The 19,067-nt window shown below is 31.0% G+C and overlaps 2 protein-coding genes across 2 annotated transcripts in view; one reads left to right on the forward strand and one right to left on the reverse strand.

Moving 5' to 3' along the window:
• Positions 1-1,502: 1,502 nt before the first annotated feature.
• On the reverse strand, positions 1,503-13,615 carry LOC115882511 (pyrethroid hydrolase Ces2e-like). Its single transcript, XM_030900607.1, has 10 exons — positions 13,491-13,615; positions 12,120-12,251; positions 10,922-11,062; positions 9,545-9,875; positions 8,298-8,494; positions 6,115-6,298; positions 3,567-3,733; positions 3,145-3,274; positions 2,912-3,029; positions 1,503-1,780 (listed from the first exon to the last, which is right to left on the reverse strand). Exons 1-10 carry the CDS (start codon positions 13,545-13,547, stop codon positions 1,588-1,590), a joined length of 1,650 nt encoding a protein of 549 aa, XP_030756467.1. The 5' UTR covers positions 13,548-13,615; the 3' UTR covers positions 1,503-1,587.
• A 5,173-nt stretch (positions 13,616-18,788) lies between these two features.
• LOC115882259 (sex peptide receptor-like) overlaps positions 18,789-19,067 on the forward strand; it is a 53,482-nt gene continuing 53,203 nt past the window's right edge. The window contains exon 1 of the mRNA XM_030900201.1: positions 18,789-18,876. The gene's annotated coding sequence lies outside the window, so the exon portion shown is untranslated. The remainder of the gene's footprint in view (positions 18,877-19,067) is intronic.

Consider the following 19,067-nt stretch of genomic DNA (forward strand, 5'->3'; position numbering starts at 1 on the left):
GCGAATTTTTATATACTCTATATCTCGAAGAGGAATCGAGCAAAATACCAAGTGTGTCATATTTTTTGAAAGGTAATTTTAAAGTCTTTTCAATAAATTAAAAATATACAGGGTGTTCCATATAAAAAATCAAATTTTCTGTTGATAATTCTTAAATTATTAATTTTAAAAAAATTATACTTAAACCATTAAATTCTACGTAAAAAGGTGCTTTTTAAATGTTTTCACAAAAATACAAAATTTTCCATAGCAAAAAAGTTATGGCGAATTTTTAAAAATGCACATTTTTGAAAATCACCCTGTAACTCCGAAACGGTAACAGATATCGACGTGCGATTTTCACCATCATGTTTTTGATAAAAATTGAGCTCCAGATACCGATATTAGTCTCAGTCTATTTCCTATAGAAAAGGGTGTTTCCCTTTAAAAGCGTCCAATTTGGCCAACCCTGTACATTGTGTGTATTTCGATTTTTTGCTTAGAATTGATGGAAGAATTGAAATATGTAATAATATACAGGGGGTTCTATTTAAAAAAATGAAACTTTGATGTGCCACGACTTTATGAACGACCCTGTATACTTAAATTTATTACTCGCTGATTGATATTTAAAAATCCTATAATTTTTGTATTTAATTTTTTGCGGTACCTCCTATATTTTACCTAATAATCCACCGTTTCCATACATAAAAGCGACCCTGTATACGATCCACAGTGCGATAATGACAAAAAATTATCTAAAATAACTTGCTATAAATATCCACCAAGGTAATGAAAAAAAGCTTATTATGGATGTGTGTTGTATGCAGAAGGCCAGAATGTATCCAATCGATACTACTGAAACGAGGATGTCAATCCAATTCTCAAAAAATTCACAATGACTGTGTATCAGATAGGTAATAGTTTAAATTTTCTAAAATATAATTGTTATGCGCGACACCGCGACCTTATGGATGAATTGTCTCCCCTTTTCTTGAGTTATAACTCATCATACAGTCTCAGGGATTTGACAAAAGCCATAATCTGGGACGGATTTACTTAGATTAGTTCTCCATCTTCGATATCAGTCGTACCAAAGTGTATGGCACGAATGGTTGTCGTCACGATGCAGTCAGTGGTGACGTATTCTGGTGTTTCCACATTTTCCTAACAGAATCTCCATTCGCCGTTGTTTCTTAGCTTCAATCTACTAAGGTGTTCATTGAGGAGACAGTGTCCAGTTAGAAACCCCGTGAAAATTCGAAGGTTGTCTTTACCTAAAACAAGGAAAATCTATGATATTTCTCGGTCGTAAGTTCGGAGAAAATTTTTCGAATTTCTTATACCGTTGCAGGATTCCCATTCCAGGTTACAGATAGAGTCTTCTAAGTTTTTGGGGTCCGCTTTGAGTTGGTTTCCACTTGGGAAGCAAAATAACTGCAACCTAACCAACGCACATTAGCTGTTACAGGTTAAACATCAGAAAAAAAGGAAAATAACACTTCAAATTATAAACAGTACACTTTTATTTACTTTTATCTATTAAAATCAAATTCTATAAACGCAAAAACACTCCACAAATGTACTCATACAACTTCCTAGCACACTTCAGTAGGTAGAAAAAGGCGGATCGCCGTACTTCTGATAGATCCCTTGATAAAATTTCCAGTCTTCCTGGTCGGGATTAACATCCAGACTGAGTCTGGCACCCACGTCCAAATAATAAGCCAGTTCATTGGCGTAACTTAGGGGAGAATTCGCCGGCCAGGTGAGGTTGGCCACTGGCAGGGGAGTGGGGTCGCTGCAATTAAAAGCTAAGTGAGATGTCGTGTAACGTTGTGGTAGAGTGGAAAATGTAGTAAAAGGGTTTTATTGGAGGTTGGGGCACGTAAATATGAATTTGTTGTTGTTTGTTTCTGACTAGAATAGCAATTAACCCCAGAATTAAAAAAAAAAAAAATAATAAATTACATATGCATCGGAGACAGGAAATTTTTTATCTGTATTTAATTGAACGGAGCGGCAACAATGATCGAAATAATTGGCAATACTGTGTTAGAGGATTTTAGGATTAGTGATTTGTACTGATGTTAAAATAAATTATTGATCGAAAAATTTTGCCAAAATATACCAATTTATTGACGACAGATTTCTGGCTTTACTTTTTCTTGAAAATTTACAAGTTTGACTTTGTTATTTGTGAAATCGAGATATTTTTCAGTGTAAAAAATTAATATTTTTCAATACAACTAGTGTTCAACAAAAGATTAGAAATTTAACGTACTAGAAATTAACAAACGAAGATGGAACAAAATGATAAGCCGAGTTTTAGAAAATACAGGGTGTTCCTTAATGACATGTTAATATTTAAGAGGGCACAATTCTTGAACCTCTTCTAAGGAAAAAACTTCATATGAATGTATGTGGTAAATATCTTAACTTTTACATAGATACAGGGTGGTGTAATTTTTTTTTCATAACAACTCTGATGTTATTATCGATATACCGTATGGATCGAATAAAAACAGCGTCCAGTTGGCTTAGAAATAAAGATCGGTGGCATTTCCCATAAAGTTTTGCATATGATATGACAGCGATCTTCATTAAATAGCCATCTCTGACGCCTTTTTTTCGATAATATTGTATTCATAAAATTTAATACACGTCTTCTATGCATAAATGCATTTTTTTTCAAACATCACAAAAGTATTAAATTTATGGTCCTGATGTAAAGAATTAAATACCTCTCTAGGTAAGAACTTTCCTAAATCAGCAATTTTTTTAATTTGATCTCTGATCCCCAGCACTAGAGCGTAGGACAATTTCTGGTGATAATATGTAGCCAATATCTATGTTTGATTTTTTGACGAATCTATGTTTGATTTTTTACATTTTCAATTGTTAGTTAAATATAAAAAAAAATCTTTTTTACCCAAATTTGGCAAAGTTTGTCCACAATTCCACTATTTTTTCTCTAACGTACTTGTCATTTCCTTGTGCATTTGCCTTGTTGGCAAACAAATAATTTATTTCCTCATAATGTCCCACACCTAAAACATATGTACTTGACAAATAATCCATTCTATAATCTATATATAATTTATATATTTATTTACTTTTATTAAAAAAAACAAAATAAAACAGTTAATCTATTTAAATACTTACCATCAAAATCTGATTCAAAATCCCCAAGAGATCCTCTGTGTGAAAACTGATAATAATAAACATCAGTGAAGCGAGACATCAAATGGACAGTTTCTCTAATAGGTCTGTTAAATTGATTTTTACTGACGAACTACAAAAAAATGTACAAATCAATCAAATAATAGAAGCAGAGCCCAATATGCTAAACGGGCTACACGAGCGTCGCGCGTCGTGGAGATCTATTGTATTGTGACAATTAAATGCTAAAATGAAAAAATGGTTATTATGATGTATGCCTTTTTAATTAATTATGAGGGGAGCGTGTACAAAATTTCAAAAATGTAAAAAATAGCAAAATAACAAAGAAATACTTGTGTGTTGCAGATATTATTAGCGCATGACGCCTTAAGGATTAACAGCATATTTTGTTAAAAAATTCTTACTTTAATAAGGTCCTCAGATGCGGTGCTTGGTAACGGCAGATCTCCGAAATAGAACTCTTTGATCTCACCGCCAGCAAATGTCTTCTTGGTTACGTTATTGGTCAAATCGTGCGGTGCCAAGCGGGCTATATTCAAGTCAAACCTACCGAAGAAAGGTTTTATTAAACCTAAAAACAAATTACATTCACAATTTTGAGCTACATGCGATTTAACAATAAATGCAATATGATCGAAAAAAAAACCGTGTTAGCGATGGCTATGAAATGAAGATCGCTGTCATTTTCTATATTGGGAATATCATCGATCGTCATTTCCAGGGCAACTTTGTTCCACGGTTTTTTCTTATCCTAGGGTATAAGCACAGATTATACAGATTATAATCTTTGTTTTTTCTTTATTGTTTTTAGTGGTTCCAATTTTCGGAATCGGGCACTAATTAGGTTACTAGTTTGCGCACATAGCACGCCCACTTATGGCCTCTAAATTGTGCACAGCGCCTGACCGGCACAGTTATTAGAGAGATATCGGAAATCCGAATAGCGTCATCCAGTACTTACGCGTACCTTATCATGGTTACGATATGCGCGAGTCAATTTTTAACGCAACACCCGCTAATAACGTTACCGTCTGACGTAATTTGCGGATCAATTACACCAAGCGCTCTTTCTAAATAATCTCTGATAACGTTTAAAAATTGCTTAAATGGGCATGTGCGGGTATTTGACAACCGGAGCCGGCCGGCGAGATCGTTTATTTTAGGTTATGTTTGAATTGTTTTGAATTATTGCTTTAGTTTTATTAGGTAATTTGATATTTAAGTAGCTGGGATTAGTTTTAATTAAATAAATATGGCCCAAAATATGGATTCCACCTCTTCCAATACTAAAGAACCTATAAAGAGTCTTAGGTTTACAGCAGATGACGTCTTAGCCCTTCTAAGAGAATTTGTTGCTTGTTGCCCTAAACCCATTGGCAGACGTTGAACAATAAAGCACTGGAAATAAGCACTTTAGTCCTTTAGTTTTAAAATACCTAGTAAACAAAACAATTTCAAAGTTTTAAATTCAAAGTTAGGTTAAGTTTAAATAGCGGACGCGACGCGATCAGAATTCTTTCAGATCCGATAACTATAAATGAAGAGAGTTAATACCACCTCACGTAAAGGAAATAACACCTGGCCTTATTAACGTTCATGCACGCTATTCGGTTTAGCGATATCTCTCTATTACGCTGTTTATTGTTATTTTACGCGAGTTTATTTTTGCGCACAGGAAATTTGACTCGTTTGCACATCGTCATAAAAAACAATTTTCGTACCACGAATTACAGACAAGATTTTTATCTGTATACTTATAGGATACCTAATCTGTGGTATAAGTACAATACCCATTTTTTATTATATTATTTTTTGTTACCTAATTTTTGATTTTTAAATAATTTTGAAAATGACATAGATAAATTTTGTAAAAAAAGCTCCAATTTTTGTAGGTATTCCTTTTAAAAAAAATGAGCATCAGTTGATTATTTGAGCTCTTTATATGCTTGACATATTCTATTTTTGTTGTAGATATAAAATATAATATGTCCTTTGTTTATTGTAATATTAATTAACTAAATGACTCAAAACGGACTAAAATATTAAATCAGACCTACCGCGTCATTATATTAATTAACAGAAATATATATATATATATATATATATATACATAACATGGAAATAATAAGGGTTAATATTTCAAGCTAAATGAACAGGATTTTTTAGTTTAATCATTTTTATTTCAAATGGATATATAGGTTTTAATATACTCTATACATTGTGATCCATTTTTTTAAGAAAAGCTTTCAAAAAAAAAGAAAAGAAAAAAAAATTTGGTTGTTTAGGATTTTTAAAACGAAACAATTATCATACTACACATTTTTCTTATTAAAATAAGTTCCCTATTGACCAATTTAATCCCTGTTCTTAGAGAAAAATAAGTAAACATAGAGAGTGGCTTAACGCGGTTTGTATACCTTTCCTACAGCACTATATTAAAGTGAGATGAAAAAACAACTGACAGAAACAAAGTTAACATGACGAAATATTCTTTTAATTATTATTAATTCGTAAAACGTAAAGCTTCATTGAGAACTTCAAAATTAGTGGAATAAATTGGTGGTTTCAATTATACTTTATACTTGAGAGTTTACGATCATAGATAATGTCTAAAAATATCATTAAAATTAATAGAATATTCTAGCAACAGCTTGCAGTACTTGTGGTAGTCAGTTGTATCCATACAATAATTCTAATAATTAGCTTACAAAACAACAAACTTTTTATTTATAACCACCATTTCCCTTGATGAATGATAATCAAAGGCCAAAAGGATATTACTCGCAAATTTTGAAGCATAATTAGGGGAAAAAGTTAAAGGTTTGTTAACTTTTTCTACTAATTGAAAATTACTATCACTAATTTCGACGTTCTAGATGTTTACATTGAAATTAGAGGAACGCTAATTGAATCCACTAATTTTGAGGTTCTAAAGCTTTAATTTAAATTTACCTATAGCGAGTCCTAAGAAAGATTTGGCTTCATTGGAGTTTAGTCCGACTATTACAGGAACTTTGTGAAAATGGCCATTTTTTAAATCTTCATGGCTTCTGCTTGTGAATACTGCTCCTTCGTGTTCTGGTTCTCTGACAGGACCAATTGGCATACCATTCAGAAGATTGTCTAATGCGATAGCCTAAAAATAAGTCCACAAAATATGCAAAGTGTTATGGTAATTTGTTATTAAGTTATGTAATAACAAAATATGAAAAAAATCCTTCAGTTTGTAATTTATTTTGCTATAATATACGTAAAACGGATATAGCAAAATAAAATAAAATCAATTACCTAACATAAAATATGCAATAATTTTGTTTGTCAGTGTATAATGCTGTTATATAGGTACCTAAGTTTAATCAACTTTGAAGCATTTTCAATTTTGTATTAAAAATAATATTTTCAGAGCAGAATATAATTAAAAAAATTCAGCTTTAATGCATTTTTAATGGAATTTTGTTATCTTTCTTTTAGAGGAAGACTTACTTCACTTAAATTTTCTTAATTATTTGATAATATACAGTGTACCTGTAAAAATATTAATACATATCTAAAAATTACATTTGAAAACTGCTTTTTTGAGAAAATCTTCTAGTATTATAATATTTACCTCCTATAATAGGCAGAATAAAGGAAATCAGTTCATTAAATAAATATACAGGGTGGTCCGAATTGTATTCCGGGAACTTGGACAGCGTATTGCAGATAAAAATAAGTAAAAAAGTTCGTATAAATGTATATCCCAAAATGCTTAGTTTCGGAGATACAGGGTGTAGAAGTTTCATTTTTATTACGATTTTTTTCAAATAATTTATGAAATAACGTCATTATTTGGATGAAAATTGATGTCTGGAAGTTTTTTGACATGAGACATTATTTGATTTTGATGTCAATGTGACTCCTACTTGTAGAGGGCGCCACCTACATATTTTTTTAACTGGTTTGTAGCGTAATAACTGTTTGTCCGTACCTGTATAAAACTACTGAGTAAAAAATATACATTTACAACTTTTTTTTACATAAAAAAGGTTTCTTTGTAAAAATCGCTACATGTAATGGTTTTCGAGATATTTGGAATCGAAATCATTAATACCTGTCATCATTGACAAATTAAACATGTTGACTATAAATAGTTATTAGACTGAAATCATAAATTTAAAATGTTTTTGTGCCAAAAGTTCAACATAAACTGTTTATGATTGATTTAAAAAAAATCCCAAATTTATTATTTCAGTCAAATAAAAATCTACTCAACGTGTTTATTTTTTTGTCAATAATAACATGTATTGACTATTTCCATTCTAAATATCTTGAGAACGGTTGCTCCTAGCGATTGTTACCCAAGAGATATTAATTACGTCAAAAGTCACGGAAATGTATAGTTTTTTACTCGGTAGTTTTATACAAGTACGGACGAAAAGTTATTAATCTTCAAAACAGTTAAAACACAATATGAGTCTATTGATATCATGAGTGTATTGATATCAAAATCAAATTTCTCATGTTAAAAAACTCCCAGACACCAATTTTCATGCAAATAGTGACGTTAGTTCAGAAATTATTTGGAAAAAATGGTAATAAAAATGAAACTTCTACACCCTGTATCTCCGCAGCCAAGCATTCTAGGATATACATTTATCCGAACTTTTTTACTTATTTTTATGTGCACAATATGATGCCGATGTTTCCGGAATACAGTTCGGACCACCCTGTATATCGAATAACAAGAACTATACGTTAAAATATTTAGTATATACGGGTGTTTAAAATTCGACTCTGACCCTTAGGATTTAGGAAACGGTAAGGAACACGGGGTGGCTTAAAGTGGGGCAAAGTTACCTGTTAGTGAGCCCAAATTTTGACCACTCTGTATATGATTATGTATGTTTGAATAAACTAGAAATATATTAAATTTATAGATAATATGAGGCTACTTCGCTTTTCTAATGTTAAACTTAACAGAATGATTCTTTTTGGTCCACATTCCTTTGGCTGCTTATCCGTTTGTCAGAAATTTGCAGAGATTCAATTTGGAGTTAAATTTAATTAGACGTTTTTGTCTAATTTTGAGATCGATACCAGCGCTAATTTCGCATCTCCCAATTCAAATTAGGCTAGACCAACTCTACCGTACTAACCAGATAGACCACTTGATTTTCCACCAGTTTGAGCGTGGCGAAATCCACTTGTCTCAGCTTGGCGAGCAGCTCCCGCGAATTGGACGTGCTGATGCCCAGCCTCGACCCGATGGCGAAGGCTATCTGGCGGGGTGCCGTGGTCAGTCCCCAGATGCATAAACTCGATCCGCTCTGCATGATGGCCCGGTGGAACAAATCTGGAAACGGAATAGATTTAGTTTAGTTGAGGGAATATAGTTTACGTGTGGGGGAGAGTTACGGGCTGTTTGACTTTTCAACTTTGAACTAGTTTAAAATTGACTTGTTAAAATGACGGAATTGAGAAAATACGTATAGGGTGTCCCAATATTCCTTGGACATAAATTAGATTACATTCTTTGAGATGGCTGTCGGCCTATTCCATTGCGATCTTTTCAGATCTATAGGCTTGGTGCATTTCAGTTGATTTCAACATATTCCGACCGCAGCGCTTCAACGGCAAAAATCAAAAATTTTCAGTACTTCTTTCATGCCGTCGTCATGTTGATCGCATTAAAATAATATTGAAATCGTGGTTATAATATTTAAGTATTTTAATTGTTTGCTAGTGCAGTTATTGAGACTAGAAAACACTGAGGTACGAGGTTTGCGTCTGTTTCAAGTAGTAAAAAATAAGTGAAAAAGAATCCGACCTAGGCGTCGCGTCGTGTTGTGACAATTTCAAATGTTAATAAAATTGTTAAAAAATGTTAACGCGTAAAGGAGAGCGTAATTAAGGCGTTATTGGGTGCAATAACATTCAATAACTCAACTTTCCCCGATATTCAACTCTCCTGAAATAACATTTTATAGCTTCATAGTTTCTCACACCGATTTGATCAAAAGCAAAAATGGATTCAAGCAGTTCGACGTAACAAGTGAGTAAACAAAGTGCTCGTTTAATAATCAAAAAATTAAATAGACATATACTATGGGAGGATAAAATATAATTTGCAAAATTAATGGTATAATTTTTTTAATCAACTAGTGATTAAATGTTTTAAACATCTTCTAAAATATGTATTCTTGAAAAAAAAATTCAATGATACACTCAATCTGAATTGTAGTTAATGCGTTTTTCATTAAACACATCAGAATATACTAACATTGGGTTTAAACATAAAAATAAAGCTATATTATCTAATTTGTAAAAAAACCTTGTGAATAAAAAATAGCCGTATACTTTTAAACTGTTATAAAAACCTACCAATATTTTTTTGAAGACTTACGTTTAGTTTGATGACTCTGAAGCAAATACCCTACAGAAACGGACCCAGCACTCTGTCCAAATATAGTCACTTGCTCTGGATCCCCACCAAATGCCCTAATATTCTCTTTAATCCATTTTAGTGCCATCACTTGGTCCTTGATCCCCCAATTTCCGGGACACTCCAAGTCTTCAGTGCTCAGAAAACCGAACACTCCCAGTCTGTAGTTCATGGAGACGAACACTACGTCTTGTTCCAGTAGGAAATCTGGAGCGTAGTACTCGTAATCAGCGCTGCCTATGGAGAAACCACCGCCATATATCCAGACCATAACTGGGTAATTTCCAGCTATCTGAAAACAAAATTTATATCAAAAATTTATATTAGATATTGTACAGAGTGTAAGTGCGTAAAATATAAGTGAAAATACATGGGTGAACCAAAATTATATTTATTTTTTACTGAATTAATATAAGCTCATATCGTCGTAGACGTGCTATCCATAAGTAGGGTCATAACTCCCTTGGGACATTATTAACGGGAATTAAGATGCCATAATCCCCTCTACTTTTATATGTAACAACTATGAAATACAATAGAGAATTTGAGTAATAATATAAAATGAAAATGGGCACTCATCCTAACTACTCTAATAATTCATTTACATCATTAATGTTACATATTTATAACACTTTACAAGAGAACAGTTTCATCAATATCTCCTGCTACAATATTTTTCTGACCAGTCACTGAAAGTATTTTTTATATTCCTTTTGGTAAATGGATATACTTTTAAGTGGAAGTAACGCTTGTTGTGCTTCTTCAGTTTTTTTAATATTTTTTCCATTTCAATGGAAACTCGTACGTGTACTCGAACGTGTGCCGGCTTCGTGCAAAAGGCCTTTTTCACAAAAAACTGAACTTGATTGACAAAAACCGTCATTTTATAAATGTCATTTAATAATGATTTAATACAATAATAACCTGGTAGCAAACAGAAAGTTCCTACCAGCAGCGTAAATACAAATATACCGAAAGATAATAAATAGACAGAATATACTAAATTCAGTACTAAGATAAAATCTACTAAATTCAGTACGAAATCAAATTATCTATGTACAACGGGAATTATAAAATTATATTGTCCCTGGTAATTAGTACCCTTACCTTATTATTACATTTATTATCTTGATACATAAATAACTGTATTATATCTTTTATCAATTAGGACACACATAAGTCCAACCAAAAGCATATTTTGCTGACATTGTTAAACATCACAACCTTAAGTTATGTAAACTATAGTACAATTTGTTTGTTTACTTTTTATCAATTTGAAGTATAGACAGTATAGAATTTTATAGTATAGAAGTATAGAATTTTATAGTGATTACTTACATTTTTAGTGTAAACATTCAGATATAAACAGTCTTCTGACCCTTTAACTGCCAATGGTAAAAAATCCATTTGCTGGACGCAACTTGCCTTATCTTCAGTAGCATTTAAGATGCCTTTCCATGGATCATTCTTAACAGGAGCCTAAAACATCTGGTTTTCAAATATTTATACTATTTATTAAGAAAAAAAATCTTGATTACTGAATTCAATATTTTAATACTTATTTAAAAATGCTTTATACCGTAAATAAATGCATTTCTTATGGAGCTTAGTAAATCTTCATTTGGAACCTCGAAATTAGTGGTATCAATTATACTCAAGAGTTTACGATCATTCACAATGTATAAAAAATACAAATTAATAGAATATCCTAGCAACAACTTGCCGTAATCAGTTGTATCCATAGAGAAAGCCTAATATTTAAGCTTCATTCAGAACCTCGCAACTAGTGGAATAAATTAATGGTTTCAATTAAACTTTATACTTTTTAGTTACGATAATTTACAATGTTTAAAAAAAACACAATTAAAATTAATAGAATATCCTAGCAACAGCTTGCTTTAGTCAGTTGTTTCCATAAAGAAAGTCTAATATTTAGCTTATAAAACAATTAACTTTTGATTTCTAACGACAATTTCTGTTGACGGAAGATAATCAAAGGACAAAATGACATTTCTTGAAGTATAATTAGTGGAAAACTTAAAAGTTTGATAACTTGTTCTACTAATTGAAAATGTCTACCACTAATTTTGACGTTATGAATGCTTACATTGAAATTAAAGGAACAAACTTCTACGCTAATTGAAACCACTAATTTATTCCACTAATTGCGAGGTTATGAATGAACTTTTTATTCAAAATTAGTTCTACTAATTTTGACATCCTGAATGCTTACGTTGAAATTAGAGAAACAATCTTCTACGCTAATTGAAACCACTAATTTATTCCACTAATTGCGAGGTAATGAATGAAGCTTTAATTCAAAATTACTTCTACTAATTTTGATGTCCTGAATGCTTACGTTGAAATTAGAGAAACAAACTTTTACACTAATTGAAACCACTAATTTATTGCAGTAATTTCGAGGTTCTGAATGAGGCTCTGAAGTTTAGTTGCTTTAATTAATGTGGGTAATAGAATTTTTGGTATGTATATTCATAGAAAAATTATTTTTTGAAGCTTTTTTTAAATGACTTACACTAAATCTGAGGTCTCCAATTGGGGGTTTGGCAAAAGGTATTCCTCTGTATGCGTAGAATATTTGACCATTCCCTACAGTCTTACCAACTGCACCTCGTATCAACCCGTCAGAAATTTTAACTATTGGACTCTGAAAAAATATACAATATAGAAAATAAATAGATAAAAATAAAAATCTATTATTTATTTAATAAACTAAGCTATTGGTTTGACCTAGACTTTTACTTGTAAAATTCTTATTTCATTTAGCAATAATATAATTTATCACAAATATATTAACACTTTTCCTTACAGCAAATAATGATGTGTCATGTTAATGTATTATGTATTAATTTTATACTTTTTATGATTTAAATCTTAAATTAGTAGATGTATCCTAAGCAATAACATTAGAAACATAATATTAAAACTGAACTTGATTGACAACAACCATCATTTTATAAACATGTCATTTAATACAATAATAACCTGGTAGCAAACAGCAAGTTCCTACCAGCAGCACAAAATCTGAGGTCTCGTAGAATATTTGACTATTCAATTAAAAATAATCATATAGAAAATTTGGGGCTTTTTGGTTTTACCTTATTAAGTAATTGTTATCAGGTAGTAATTGTTAACTTTGAAGTTTAACTTTAAACATAACTTCTGACAAGTAGTTTCCGTTTGGGATTAACGCAGAAGTGTTTACGAAAAATAACTATTTTATTTTGTAGATTTTCTTGCAGTGGCGAAATACCCAAAGAGGATTTTTTGGAGAGATTAAAAATTATATTTAAAGGAAATATTTATTATTTTATTTAAAGTTAATGAACTAAAAATATATATTTATTTATACAAAGTCATAACAAATCTACCTAATCTGATAAACAGACATTTTTAAAACTGCTTGAATTGATTACATATTCAGGTCACAAAATACAAAAATATTTTTTTAAATGTTGAAAAATTGTATAAATTTGAACTTGTGGTGTACCAATTCGTAGTATAACATTTTTTTTTATTTGCAGAAAAACCACTTTTGATTTTTCTTAAAATACACCCTGAAGACACTTTTTTGCACTTAAATTATTTTTATGGTAATTTGACTTAACACTAACTTATTCTACTGTTTTACATCTGCATTGATTTTATAAAAAATATTGATTTTGATTACATAAAGGTTCATTTACGTTTGTCACATTTAATGCTCATATTGGAGGAATCATCAACAAAAAAAACTTCATAATTATCCAGATAATTTCAATTGAAAATGCACAGAAAAAAATATGAAATAATACAAACCTATATGATTAATCATATTGTACACTGCGTTTGTGAATATTTTTTTCTTAAATTTAATTGGTAATAATTGATTAATTATATAAAATACCTGGCAATTTACGTTGTTCCATGTCAAAATTGAAAAAAATAAACCGAAAATCAGCATTTTTTAACCACTTTTCACAGAATTTCCGATAGTCTGAACTAAACTAACTGCTTTAAGGAACTACATAAAGAAAATGACTCGTTTAGGTTTTCATTTTTCTCAGATCAATGCAATTGTATTATTACACTGAAAAACAATTCTCAGGAAAATTATATATAAACTATTTGATTTAATTTTGGTTAATGTATTATTAATTAATATTGGTTTAATATATTTAAAAGCTTTGGTTTAAAAAAATATATTATTAATTAATTTGGCTTAATATGTTTAAAAGCTGCTATAAAAAAAAAGTTTGTCAACAGCTTGTACATTACTTTTCAGAATTAATTCTCGCGCTGGCTTTCAAGCCAGAGAAATAAACTTTACTAAAAAATTTGATTGCTTTCTTAAATGTATGCAGGGATATCAAAAATTGGTGGTCTATTTTAAATATTTATTTGACATAAAACCTTTGTTATTTCAAATGCATCACTATATGTATTTTTTATGTTGAAGCAGATTTAAATGCTCTTTCAAACTATATTAGGGTTTCCTATACCTATCTGGCCCAGATTTTGAATAAAAACCGATTTTTCAATAAAATTGTAATCAAGATGGCTGGTGTCGCCATGGCAAGTTTCTAGTGACAGTTAGTAGCTATTTTCAAAATCGAAATTAGTTTATGGACTTTTTTAAATTTATAACAGGTTATTTTTGTTTAATTTACCTACAGTAAGGTTAATAAGTATGCATTTATTATTTTATCAAGGAAAATGAATTAGTATCTGCTGGCGGAAGGAATGGATATGTTACTAGTGATTTTATTTTGTGAGGACAATTGCTTGTTGGCCTGAAGGGTTTATGCTAAGATATCCAAATAGGAATTTTATTGACAAGCGTTCCTTTGAAAAACTACTTTTCGTATTTCGCAGAGCTGATGGTGGTATATGATAAACATATTAGGCAGAAACCTGTCGTTGGAAGTGAAGAAAATGAATTTGCCTTAATTGGTTCTTTTATAGAAAATCCAATATATCTACAAATCATCGTAATATAAATCAAAAAGAACTACTTCTTTATTTTTCTTAATAAAATAATACATACTTATTAAACTATTGTAGGTAAATTAAATAAAAGTAAACTATTATAAATTTAAATAAAGTACATAAACTAATGTCGATTTTGAAAATAGCTATTGTCCCTAGCGAATTGCCATAGCGACACTAGCCATCTTGATTGCCATTTTATTGAAAAATCTGAGTCAGATAGGTATAGAAAACCCTCATATAGTTTGAAAGAGCATTTAAATTTGCTTCGACTTATTTTAAAATAAACATAGTGTTGCATTTGAAATAACTGAAAAGCGATGTACAGGGTATTGACAATATTTTTTTATTATAGCGTGCATATTTAAATATCTTTATATATCTCAAAAACCAAAGGATTTAAACATATTAAACCCTTATAATAAATACCTTATTTTATGTCCAAGAATCCAAAAATGAAATAAAAATCGGGTGTGTGTTCCATAAGAAAAAATATAACTTTGGTATGGATCTTAGTTCTGACACACCCTGTACTTTTGAAAATAATTTTAAATTATGCACATTGCCTCTCTACATAGACCCATAAAAAATTGTTTCTACATCTTTCCGTTTTCGTATAATCTACCGAGGCGAATGAGATGCGCCACCCTGTATACTGATGCTTCCAAAACCAAATTAGAAACAGGGATAGGAGTGCTTGGACCGAAAACAAAACACTCCGAATGATAGTCAAACAGCATTAAAAGTGATCAACTCGGTAACATCGGATAGAGGTTGGTCAGAGAACGCCTAGAAAAGCTGAACAAATTAGGCAAAAAAATAAAGTCCACTTGCTCTAAGTGCCAGTCCACCAAGGGATAGAAGAATAAAACAAAAAGCAAACAATCTAGCTAGAACGCTCCACTAATTACAGCAGAATCGTTCTGCTTCAAAACCAACTTAAAGAGGAACTTAAGAACCTGGAAGATTCTATCCATAACCTGGAATGGAAATTCTCCAACCCCCCCGGTCTAAGATACTCGAAGATATTTCTCAGAACTTACGACTGAGAACAATCAAATATTTTCCTTGATTTAAGTAAGAACGATCTTCGGATTGTCATGGTTTTTTTAAGAGGACACTGCTTCCTCAATGAAACCTCAGTAGATTGAAGTTAAGAAACAATGGCGAATGGAGATTCTGTGGGGAAAATGGGGAAACACCAGTACGCCACATCGGTGAGTGCGCCAAAAGAACAACCATTCGTGCCGTAAACTTTGGTGCAACTGATATTGGAGATGGAGAACTAACCTCTATAAAACCGGCCCAGATACTGGCTTTTGTCAAAGCCTTGAGACTGTATGATGAGTTAGCGGTGATTACAGCTTCTCCCCTTCAATACAATCTACATCTACAAAGTAGTAAGAATCTAAAACAATCCGAGGATACATTTGAATAAGATAAGTACACAGATATCAATTAAGTTACGAATATAAAATTTTTGGTTACTTGCTTGTGACTTTAAAGGTTTTGTTCTTTCTGTGTATCTTTACTGTTAGGAAAAAAGTGATTGTATACTAACGAGATGCAAAAATTTTCTTTGTAGGTAAATTTATATGAAATTACACGTTTTAGTAGCGTTTATCCATTACCTTAGCTCTTACATGGTCAAGATTGTCGACCTTGGACCGTATTACATATTAAAAATGAATGCAATTATCCACAATAATTGAATTTAATTAAATGTATCGAATATTTATGTAACTAACCCCTTAAATGTCTAAATTCAGACAGATTACATTGTTTTATTTGAAAAAATTATAATTTTTATGAAAGTAAGTTTGTAGACTGTATTTTGCATATATTTTCATTTTGTTTAACATCGAAATGGAGCGTTTTAGCGTCTTGTAATTCTATTTTGTCATTATACAGGTGTAGCTATAAAATTCTACGATTCTCGGGCGTACTATGAAGTTGCTGTGCCATTGTGCCATTTTATCTCTATCTATACAAAATGATGTTACTTAGTTGGAAGATATGACAGCAGTGTAGTAAAGTGTCACAGATAAAGTCCGCATTATATGGAACTTTTTTTATTTATTGAGTTAGGTAAAATTTGATTTCGGAGAGAGTTTTGCTGCGATTTAGAAAAGAAATTACTTAAGAAAATGGTGCCTGTTTTTTCCGGGTATCTGTCATATTTGTCAATTCGACATTTAAAGTAACAAATGGCGGAAAAAATGGGCTTCCTAGCATAATTTCGAAACACTTGTTTGGAAAAATGTTTCTTTTTTAATTTTATATAAGCGTACTAATTTCTACCCATCTAGATAAATAAAATTTTGTAATTTTTAATCAATAGCAGCCAATTCTCGTGGTAGAAGCAAAAATAACCAACTCATATTTACCTAGCCGTCATATATTCAGTTAAATTTTTTGCATATCTTAAATGTTTTTAAGAAAAATAGATTTAGTTGTAAAAATTAGTCAAAAAGTGATGCAAAGTATGCATAACTTCCGCATTTATGGAGATGGCATCACAAAATCCATATTGGTACATGCTGGGAACTTATTTTCCCAATACTAAATATTAAAATGTAGTTAGCCTTCTTATAGAATTGTTTAGTTAGATATTGTCTCGATACCGGGTGCGTATAGTGGCTCACCCCTATACCTTTTTTATTTTATCAGATAAAAAAACGAGATTTGGTATGTTAGTATACGACATAAATTAGGATTGATTGACATATTCAATTCTTTTTGGCCACTTCCTGTTTCACCGGAAATGACTAAAAAAATTTGAGTACAAATGGCACTCTCGATATTTATTTAAATTTATTTGATAGAAAATGACATTCTGAATAGAATGAGGTATCGTATGTCAACTTTTGACATTTTTGCTTAAAACAAAATTGAATCTTAAATTTGAATCTAGAGTGCCATGGCTGTGTTAAAAACACTAATTTTTAATCAAGGATCTTTGGAAAAATAGACTTGATTGTCTAATGTTATTCGTGTCTTGTTCTATCCGGTTAAAAGATGCCCAATTCGTATTTTAAATCATATCTCAATTTTTTTAATTGGAACGAGGGTGGCTCTTTAGCATATTTGTGAAAATCTTTTTTTACGAATAATTTGGTACCACACATTTGGTATTTCGAGCCAAATTGTCGTTATGAATGGCATGTTGCAATTTCAAATAAACTATATTTGAAAATGTCAAAAGTTGACATATGATATGTTATTCTATTCAGAGTATCATTTTCTATCGAACAGAGCAACAAAACACCGAGGGTACTATTTAAAAATCAAAAGTTGTAGTCATTTCCGGTGAAACAGAAAGTGTCAGAAAACAATTGAATACGTCAATCAATCCTAATTTATGTCATATGCTAACATACCAAATCTCGAGTTTTTATCTGGAAAAATAAAAAAGTTATAGGGGGAAGCCGCTTGTGAGACGCACCCGGTATAATCTCTGATCAAATTAAAGTTAAAGTATTATAAAAAATTGTTTGACATACTCATTACTATAGCGGTTCTAATTTAAAAAAAATATATAAAAATTAAATTAGGTAATTAGAAATAAAAAATATATGGAAATGATGTCACCTTGATATATGAAAGAATCATACCAGGAATGCCCGAAATTGCATCGTCGTTGGAAACATAGAAAATCCCATACAAATTTTGGACTGTCCAAATATTGGGTCCCCTGTTAATTTTACTAGTTGTAAATACGGGTATTAAAAGTCTGCGTATGCTGAATACTCATTCCAAATTTGAACAATTTTGTACAAGCCGATTTTAACTAATTTAAGAAAAACTGCATTTATTTGTAGGTTAAAACTGGCCAGGTAACAATGCAAAACCAGGCAGTCAACTGACTTTTTTTAATGGTGGTCGTGGATACGAAAGCTCTAACTCACTAATCCTCTAACATTGCATTTCCAACTATTTCAATTATTGATGATCGTTCCGTATTTGGAGCATGCTAAACATTTCCAGATTTTTAATCAGCAGTCAACAATTCACAGACTCGTCCACATTTCCATTAGAGCCGTACAAGTCTTTGTCCTTTAATCCTTAACTTTGTTCTCCATCAGTTTGAATCGCTGTGCTCTGGAAAAAGTTTCTATCCAAATGGAACTGGTTTGGGTCGCATGCGCCTGGAATAGACCGACAACGGCCAACTTTTATGAAAATATCCAAAAGCACAAACGCGCGTTCTGTTGGCTGCGGCAAACGTGTGTTCTGTGGTTCCAGGGGAGGCATAACTTTTACGTATACGAGACCCCGAAGAATTGTCCAACATAAAAAATAAGGTAAAATAAAAGTTTATTAATGTGTTTAGTAGATAGTTATATAGTTTAGACTTCGTATATTTCCTAAAAATACAATATTTAAAAAAAAATATGTATTTATATTTTTCTTATTTTATTAAATTGTGCCTACTATATTTTTTTACATATATTTAGTTAAATTTTAAGTTTTAATTTTTAAGATTTTTTTAAGA

The sequence above is a fragment of the Sitophilus oryzae genome, unplaced genomic scaffold, assembly GCF_002938485.1.
Source record: "Sitophilus oryzae breed Bouriz unplaced genomic scaffold, Soryzae_2.0 scaffold_177_pilon_pilon, whole genome shotgun sequence".
Classification (NCBI taxonomy): Eukaryota; Metazoa; Arthropoda; class Insecta; order Coleoptera; family Curculionidae; genus Sitophilus; species Sitophilus oryzae.

Excerpts from the sequence above, each read along its gene's own strand:
- LOC115882511 (XM_030900607.1), bottom strand. The coding sequence starts at position 13,547 with ATGCTGATTTTCGGTTTATTTTTTTCAATTTTGACATGGAACAACGTA. Across the intron at positions 12,252-13,490 it reads GGAACAACGTAAATTGCCAG|AGTCCAATAGTTAAAATTTC; the intron begins GTATTTTATATA and ends ATATTTTTTCAG. Across the intron at positions 8,495-9,544 it reads TCAGAGTCATCAAACTAAAC|ATTTGTTCCACCGGGCCATC; the intron begins GTAAGTCTTCAA and ends TTCCGTTTCCAG.